Source organism: Copadichromis virginalis, linkage group LG1 (assembly GCF_057382275.1).
Source record: "Copadichromis virginalis isolate Kocher_CV1m ecotype Utaka linkage group LG1, C_Virginalis_male_GT1.1, whole genome shotgun sequence".
NCBI classification, from domain to species: Eukaryota; Metazoa; Chordata; class Actinopteri; order Cichliformes; family Cichlidae; genus Copadichromis; species Copadichromis virginalis.
In genome coordinates, this window is record NC_140618.1 from 6,270,111 (window position 1) to 6,279,848 (window position 9,738).

Here is a 9,738-nt window from a genome sequence, read left to right on the forward strand (position 1 = left end):
GCCTAAAAAAAAGGAACTTTCTTTAAATTATCATTTTTTCAAGATAGGGCACATTTGTGTAGTTATTGCTATTATTTCTTTTGGTTAATATGACACTATAGTGAGCCAAAGACAACTGTTTAGACGTAACATTTTATTAAATCTCTTGATCCACATGCAAAACTTAAAATTACCGTTTCCAAAACGTCTGTAACGATCCTTCGCTGCATTAGAAAACTTTGTACATATTGCTATAGACAGAAATCAGTATGTAAAGTGTGATGGATATGATATGTGACAGATTCATTTTACTGTTTGTGCTGCGCTCACAATTCAAAGCAATTAACCTGCCAATAGCAATGTCATCATAGTCAAAAAACTATGGCTCACATTCCAGCCCACTCAGACCAGCGTGTACAATCATCGTTCAGTTATTCTTACTGACATTGTGTGTGTTTATAGCTTACTGGGTATGTTTGCAGCTAGTTTTGTATACTTTGTTACTGACTGACAACCCTGATGTCATATATAATGTCACTGTCACTAATCTCACGCTCTCATAAAACCATACTTTTTTGTTGATTTTGTCAGAAAATCTGTTCGGGTCTCTGTGATCAGTAGCTCTTGTGCTTATATTGTCAAATATAAGCACATGGATTTTTCAAGAGTTTGCAGTGGTCAGTATTTTAAACATTTATCTATCAGCCACTCAGGTCATGGAAAAATACCTCCCCAGCACACAAACCTAAAATGTTTTCCATTCTCTGGCATCACTCAGGGGATGCTCTAAACATAAAGTGGAGCTGAGGTGGGGTTTTCTCCTATTTTTGTACTTAGACTTGGTGAAGTCTAAGTACTAGGAACCACAAATGTTTGTACAAAATTATTTGCTTATCTATTTAGAAAATGGTGAGTAATTTATATGAAAATATTGTTATCCTGTTGATTAAAAAAAAAAAGAATAGGGAATTGATTTAAAGTTTGTGGAATGTATTTTCTGAGCATTATCTGTACCAAGTTTGATGACAAACCTCCCAACAGCCGCTGAAATGTTTCTCCCTTACACAAAGTGCCGATCAGTCAAATAATCCAGCACTGCTATTCTTTAAGCTATGTCGCCAACCACGACTGAAACTAAGATGCACGTTATGTGTGCATGTCTCTGCACTTCTGCAAGGGTTCATCTTGCAAAAGGACAACAATGTGCTTTTCAAATGCCAACTACAACACAGACTCCACTAAACTGCCCACAGACCAAAGCCTCTTTCTAAAAAAGCTATATAAACACGGATGTTTCCTGATGGCCAAACAAGTAACCATCCAATCCAAGTACTTTGAAAATATCACACTGGTATTCCTGTTGGATTTACAGCCCAATCATTCCTGTTTTAACCACAGTATTGCAGTAGCCCAGGGCATTGAGGGGAGACTAGATTTTACATGAATATCACCCCCGCCCCCATGGCAAAAAAAAAACTGTCTGGCTTTCACCTGGTTTTCACTTCTGTTTTCACGGCTGGAGTTCAAAGGTCAAAACAAAATAAATGCTTTTGCGGACAAAGTTATGTGAGAAAACATCCTACACCTCCCACCAGCATTCACTTAAAACCTCAGAATGACTTGGCCACTTGTTGAATATTAGTTTTGCTTTCAGGAGGATACCTCTGTCCAGCATCACATTTTGCTACTTTAGGACAGGTAAAGACTCGTACTCCCCTTGAAGCTCTGGTTTCTAACACACCACTGAATACAAACATGAAGCAGAAATATGGACCACCACATAATAAATCTTCTGCTTTACTGTGCAGAATATCTCACTCCAAGTAACCATCTGATTTTATGCTTTTCTTCCTACCCACTAAAGGGCCGTTCATGTTGGGATTTTACTTGCTCAATTTGACTTAAATTGCAACGCTACAACAAAGCACAGGGTCTGCATTAACAGCTGTGAATATATGTCAATAGATATGAACATGTGGCTTTGTTTGGACTGGAGTTTGGCAATAGGGTGCCCTGTCTGAATTCTTGTGTATGATACAAGTGGATTACAGAGATCAGTTAGTACTAAAATAGTCCCTGTAGGCTGCTAGCGAGCACAGTAGATGTGTTCAATGTGTGCCCTTTAATCGTTTTCACTGTGACTTAGATAAAAATGTGTCCATTCTTTACAAAGCACCCACCCATTTCTGGCATAATCAGACACCCAAAACAATTAATTATTCACAGAAGATTTGCAGGAAGCTTCAACCAGTCTTTTTCTCCATAGCACCAAACTTCTTTCATCTAACCCTCATCATGTCCAAGCATTAAAAAGGAGGTGCAGCAGATCCGCCAAAGACCCCTGTCACTGTCAATTGCCATAGACGGATGTCACCCAGCAGCAGCGGCTTACTTCAAACACCAGCGTCTCATTAGTCGGTCCAGCAGCATACAGGCTCTCCGGCTTGTTGAAAGAGCGCTGGTAGTCGAATACGGTTCCACCAAAGTGGAACTTCCCTGGCCAGTCCACAGTCCACTCCCCAGTCAAGTAGTACTTCTTTTTCAGGGAGCGGACAGCCAGGTAGCTAGTGGAGACTTCCATTTCCTGAATGTGAATACTTCTAGCCCCAGCTGGAACTGTCACCATGGAGTAGTACTCTGGTTTCAAAAAGAGAAAGAACAACAGCCAACACTAAATCATTATTAGCTATTATTGCTGTTCTATAATCCTGTCATGTTTCATCCTGCTAACATCATCCAGATTTTACCATGGCTTAACCTCTTCTGAGGTGAGTCAGTCCATTATCCAGTGGAATTATGTGCATGTGTCTGTCTGTGGATTTAATTTTTTATCCTTGTTTCTTTGGTTAAGTCTTCTTTTGTATTGTAAAAATACTCAGTGTACGCCACCTAACATGTTCAGACACACTATTAACAAGGACAAACACAATCTTACCGTTAGCCCGGTGTTGCAGAGTGTACCGGCCTTTGAAGAACTTGCAAGTGGAGTTGTCTCCCTTACAAACTCCACAGGCATCCAGAGAGGCCTTAGAGCTAAGAACTTGGTCACAACCTACAGCCTAAACACACACACACGCATGTTTGCCATCAGTGTGAATGGAGCAAAATGAGCATGATAAGCTTGTTTCTTGAAGTGCATGTGTTAATAAAATAAACTCTCCAACTATCAACAAATCTATGCATCAAAGGGTGATAACTCAAGAAGAAAGACTACAAGATGAATATCACCTTGACTAGAGAAGCAGCGTTACAACAATTTTAAAACGCTTTCATAAAGAGCTCATAAATAAAGGAAAACAGAGAATACATTAAAATAGTGCAAAAGTGTCTTCCCAGTGCTAAGTAAGCCAAAGAAATTACTCCAAAAGATTTTTTTACCCTTTTTCCATTTACTCAATGCATTTGATGCAACTGCACATACTGATTATCTACAGACAACTGCACTGTCTTTTGATTCTGACACTAACTGTGCCTCTCATACAACCACTAGACAACAGAAAACATTCACTTTTGGAGTACAGTGAATCCACAGAGCTGATATACCTCACACACTCCATCAATGCAGACATCTTCTTTGTGGTCAGAGCAGGAAGTGCCATCTTTAACTTTGCTGGACATAGCAAAGAAGAAGTCATAGTCTTCTGCAATGCAGTACAGCTTGCAGATGTCTTCATCTGCACAGAGGAGAGGAAGAGAGGTATCATTAAGAATGATGGCATCACCTGTAAAATGCACAAACTGTTCTTCAAGTTTTATTGTCTGGTCAGTTTACAGCTGCAGAGGCTACTGACTCTGCAGGTATGCACTAAGACTGAAACACAAAAGACAGCAACTACGAATGCACCCAGGGGTATTCATATGGAGCTACAGGTTTATTTTGTAGTTCAGATCAGTTATCACAGACAAGTCTCTACAGCCGTCTTTGATTAAAATAAATGACGATGAAGGTGACTTGGCCCAAGGTCCCAGAAGGCAGTTCAGAATCTGTTCCTCTCTAGATCACCCCCCATTCATCTCCAGCTTAAACAGGCCTGGGACGACAGCCAAACACACGGCTCTCCTTCACTGCACTCTCTTTCCCTTGCTCTGTGTAACAAAGCTGGCCCGCAGGCTTCCTTTTTAAATCTATTCTCGGTGTGTCAGAGGGTGCAGGTGGCTACATGTCTTCCATGCACATTACACACAGTGATAGTTTCCTTCAGCTTATTGGCCCTAATCATTGCAGCAGTAAATAGAGGTTGGCATTACAGAAACTCTTTTTAAAAGAGTTTTGGGGAAGCAGAGCGGGTGCAGAATATAAAAGATCTAGAGAATTAAGACAAGCAAACCTGCCCTGAACAATCTGCAATTCTCTGTATATTTAAAAGCTCTGTGGCCTTTAGCCAATGAATATAATGTGCCAAGAATACAGTAAATCACTGTATTTACTCATAATCCACAAGATCTACTGTGTATTTTGTATTTTGTGTCATTTACTTGTGGGGATTGTAAGTAACTGACCACCTACCATCCACTTTGGTGTAGGGTTTCCACTTATAATACCAGCCCCTGAAGGGCTTGCTGTTGTACTCAGCGCACTGTTGGGCACGGAAATCCACAGCATTGGGAGGGCATGGACGAATATTACACAGCTGGTTGAGACGGCTGGGGCCTGAGCAAAACTTGCCATTGTTCTGTGGCCTGGGTAGAAGACGAGATAAGACAGAGAAAAGGGAGAGGAATTACAGGGAAGGTAGATTTGTTTAAGTGCTACAGGACCTTTGGCAATATATCAACAGCACTAACGTGCCAGAGCAGTTCACGGGAGAGACAGCTGGTCAGTGGAAAAGATCCACCCAAATTTTTTCTTTTCAACACTTCTAGTTCTCGTTCTATTCATATAACTTTTTCAATGAAATCCCTGTACACCTGTGAGAAAGCTGTAAAAGCCATCTTGCAGAAGCAATAATGATTAACATGCAAATGGAGTACATAAAAAAGTCTGTACATTTAAAAGTAAAAGACTATACAATAAATGAATGGTCATTTCTTGTAGTCGAGGAGTTGGATGGGAGATAAATGGTCAGGTGTAAAGACCTTAGCTACTTTAACAAAGGCCAAATTCTTATCGTCAGATGTCCATCAGAATATTCCTGGAAGTATTTGGCACAAACCATGAACCAGGGAAAGGGTGTTGTCCTGGAACAGGTCTGGTACATTGTGACTTCGACTTGCAACTGATAGTATTTCAAGGATCTCTTATTAATGTCTTATTAGGGTCTAGCTGAATAATTTAGGGTGCCTTACATGGTATACTGGTATAATAGATAGCACAATATAAAGATACTGTTAACAGCCCTATGTGGTTTTAAATTGGCCGTAGGTGTGAATAGTTGCCTGTCGCTCTGCTTTAGCCCTGGAATAGACCAGTGGGTTTCTCACAGTGAAACCTGCCTCTCATCCACTGTCAGCTGCAATAAGCTCAAGTCCCCGTGACCATAGTTAATAAAATAGTTGGCTGGATGGACCTTCGGAAATCCTGCAGAGTCCTCGACTCAAATGTATCCAAGCTGTTTGGCAGGACGTGAAGGACCAGCAGCACATTAGGCAAAAGTTTTTGTTGCTCAGCATATACCTCAACATATATCACACAATACACATATCTGTCTATTTTAATGTGTGTATTTAAAATATTTTAAAAAGTGTAACATTTATTTATCTTTGAAAAACATCAAGCTAGATATTTACCCATTCTAAATGGTAAATTTCACCAACTGGCTGCTGCCTGCAGCTTCAAGTTTATATCATCAAAAACATGCAGATTTTGTCAGTGATCTCTCTCAGCAAACGGTCAAAAATTCATACTAGCCCATAAAACTCGTTCTTTAAGCTTTGGAAGTTATTTATCCAAGTACTGAATCATTTAACTGAATAAAGTGGGATTTTTAACGCTACTTCATCACATCATAAGTCACATGCTTACAAGCTATGCTGAATCAACAATTTATATACCACATGAATAAAATCAACAGCTGATAAAAAGGAAGTGGCGCTTTAATGTGTCACCAAAATGATCAAACCAGTCACCACTTATTAGAAAACACAACCAGACTCTTGACATTAAGTGAACATCAAGATGCCATGTCAGACTTCCCAGGCTCTCTAAACCCATGCCAGGCATTCCAACACAACCACCAACAGAGAAAATTGAGTTTAGCTGTTTACAGAAGTGCGCACGCAGACACACACATACATACAGAGACTGGAGAACCATGCTGATCAAACACGTCTAATAAAAACAGTTCACTAAGTGTGACAATATAATGAAACACGTTGGCAATGGAACACAAACAGTGCCGAATAGAAACAGTAAACACCACAGGAAAAACTAGATGTATATTTCTTTCGAGTTTTCTGCAGCAAATGAAAATGTCTGTGTATAATGGATGTCAGCAAACAAGACAAGCAGATATCTGTTCTGCCCTGGACTCAATCACAGAATGACTTAGCTGCCAAGACTGATGGAACTCCATTCAAGGTGTGCCTGTGTATATGTGTGAATTTGCTGTGTGCCAAGCATGCATCCCTTGGTGAGAGGGGGATTTGGCACAGGTTTTGCACTCCTGATCTTATTAAGACTTAGCAGCAGACAAATGCAGCCCATATGGTAATGTGCTTACGGCAGGCCAGCGGGGTTTTACGGTGTATACTCCATCAGTCAAGGTCTCATGATCTGAGAATCACATAAGATGGGCTGTTTACTCGAGAAGGGAGTTGAATGCACTTCATAGACTTTGTACAAGTGGCCCCTAAGTTTCACAGCACTCTTTGTCTCTCTTCCTTTTCTCTTTATCATTCTTTCCTCTCCTATCTGGATGATCCAGTATCATTGCAACTGTAAATTTACTTCTAACAACAAGACAGAAACCAGATACAACAAGCCCCAATGCAGGGTCCTTATGACCCTGAAGGGTGTTTAAATGTCCCAGTAGCCTACTAAATCTGCCCAAAGACAGAAGCCGAAACCCCTGTAGTTCAGAGGTCACTATGTCTAGTCTTGTCATCTTTCTGAGTCAACTGCTCCCTCCCTGTCCCTCACAGGACTTCCCTTTCTGCAGTTCACATAAAAAATAGATCCACATTCTGCTGCTGTGACCCCTTTACAAGTCCACTGGGAGATTCCAACCAAACAATGGTCTAAGTACCATCATTCCCTAATCGTGTACCCTGTTGAAATGGGGTGTGCCAAAAAAATGCTCCTTATAAAACCAGGTCAAGATCATGAACCTAATCTCCCAGGCTTTTTGCTAAGGATTAGGATCTTTGATCTGGCAGGTGGTCTACAGGGAATGAAAGAGCAAGGACAGAGATGGAGTGAGGAAAAGAGGGAGGCAAGGGGAGAAGATTCATTTTCCATTTTGGAGCTACTCCTAGAAGGGAAGGCTTTAGTCGGCTGATCGGAAGCCTTGTACAAGCCTGAGCAAAACATACGTGCTTACCTTATAAAATGAATGAGTTTGTGCAGAATCAAATTATTTTAGGATCTGTTCCTGCTGACTGAGGATTCTGTAGCAAGGCAAAGGTTACAAGTGTCAGGGATATTTTCACAAGTTTTTAGTAGCACACCCCCAGACTATCCAGACGGTTCAGTTTAGGGGTAAAGATGATAACAGACACAGGCACTCCAATTCAGGCTAATCCTTCTCGTTCTGCCCAGATTAAGAGCAGAGGGGCCAAAATAATCACAGAGATTACTGGGGACAAACACACTCTGAATATCATGAGTCATGGAGTAAAATGTGACTCAGGGGTACACACTGCTGTCGGGATCAGGCTTGGGTCTGTCTGAATGGCTGAATTCTTTCAGCTGAGGATGGCGATGCATGTGAAACAGTGCTTTATACAGACAACCACAGCCTATTTACATTTAAGGAGTTCTGACAACTAATTGTGTTTATTCTGATAATGATATCATTACATTTCATTAATGGATTTAATGTTTAGCCTTCAACATCTTTCCATCCCCTCTCTGTTTGTCTGACCCCGTAACTCAACGGTTGGTAGCATCAATCCATTATTTTCAGCAGCTTCTCCTACAATGCTTTGCTTAGTTCTACAAGAATGATAAATGAACTTGGCAGATAACCTGACCCTTTTCGGTCTGCCAGTCATGGTGTATAATGTGTATCATATGAGAAGCAGCCTGTCTCTTTGATCCCTCGCAGGGATTAGGAGACGAGTCGGCTGTGATGGACAGAACAGACACATTGGTGACTGCCTGCTGTTAAGTAAGCAGTGATGAAGCCGGATGAGTAAATAAGACACTGTAACTCTGTGAATATCTTAATGGACTCCATAATAGAGTTGATATAATGAAATGGGTCAATGGAAAAAAATAAATAAATACATTTTTAAGGAATCATTTGAACACTCGGCTTAAAATTTGTGACATTTAAAATGAAGGCAAAAAAATGTAGTCAGATCGTTTTGATAGAACTGCAAAAATCAAAAATGCAACTTAAACTAGAAACTGATTGTGACAATGTAGTGGAAATCACTGTTTGCGGTTTACTCTGGAGATCATACTGCACAATGAGACATGCAGCACCGTACAGAAAGTTCAGTCCATTTCATTGATTCTTATTTATTATACATCAGCATCACAATACCAAAACAGGTACCATTTCTCCTTGCAGACAACTAGAAAAGTCTAATTGCATATTATTTCTATTTCCAAGTTTGGAAAAACATGATAACTTAATGCTGTTTAATGTGTACAGAGAAAAAGAATGAGACAATACAATGCATTTATCTGGCTTTGTGTGATTTCAGACACCAAACCACCTATTTCAAATGTTATCAGCTTATTAAATCACAATTGTTAACTGTAATCAGTTCTATAAATTTGAATTGTAAGTGCCTCTTTCTACTCACTAGGACTGCACAAGGTGCATATTACCTTACCCTGATTATAGAGGCCTCTTCTACCTTATCACACTGGTAACATTAAGCTTTGTAATGTAAGTAAAGGGTTGAAAGGTTGTATTTTAACATTAAATATGAGTTCTTCCTTACCCTAAACAAGTACTTTTGTTGCTGCTGTAAGTCAAATTAACTCCAATTACAGGTTCACATGCTACAGTGATATTAACTTGGTTTGTTTTTGTTTTTTCAAGTGAAATAGAAGTTGAAGTTGTGTGAATCCTAATACACAAGGGTAATAGCACTGGTTAGAGGGTGAAAATGTGTAACTTGAAAGGGTTTTATATTGCAACGGAAGGGCAGTTAGTTAGAAAAGTTAGAAATACTTAGACTTATGGTAAGAAATACAAGTAGTGATACTATGTGTGACATAGTCCAAGTCTTATACAGAGGTGCACATAAGTGGTGCGCAGGTGCGTCCAGAAAATTCTCGGAAAAGTGGTTGCAGGAGGTGAGCTGGCTTCAAACAAATGATGAATGCACAGAGATGTGGTGCAGAATATGCAGTGAAAATCCCACTCTGGCAGACAAAAACAGTGCCTTTTATATGAATGCGAACTTCTTCGCGTCTTTTATTTTGACAGCGAATGCGCACCTGCAGACCACTTATGTGCACCCCTGTGTGTGTGTGTGTGTGTGTGTGTGTGTGTGTGTGTGTGTGTGTGTGTGTGTGTGTGTGTGTGTGTGTGTGTATATATATATATATATATATATATATATATTAGGGGTGCAACGATATTCGTATCGATATTGAACCGTTCGATACAGTGCTTTCGGTTCGGTACGCATATGTATCGA

The 9,738-nt window shown here is 40.1% G+C and overlaps 1 protein-coding gene across 1 annotated transcript in view; it reads right to left on the reverse strand.

Moving 5' to 3' along the window:
- Positions 1-9,738, reverse strand: part of adamts18 (ADAM metallopeptidase with thrombospondin type 1 motif, 18) — a 55,966-nt gene that overhangs the window by 18,340 nt on the left and 27,888 nt on the right. The window contains exons 13-16 of the mRNA XM_085436299.1: positions 4,487-4,659; positions 3,523-3,653; positions 2,915-3,038; positions 2,372-2,616 (exon numbers count right to left, since the gene is read on the reverse strand). Coding sequence (XP_085292425.1) covers positions 2,372-2,616; positions 2,915-3,038; positions 3,523-3,653; positions 4,487-4,659 — 673 coding nt within the window. The remainder of the gene's footprint in view (positions 1-2,371; positions 2,617-2,914; positions 3,039-3,522; positions 3,654-4,486; positions 4,660-9,738) is intronic.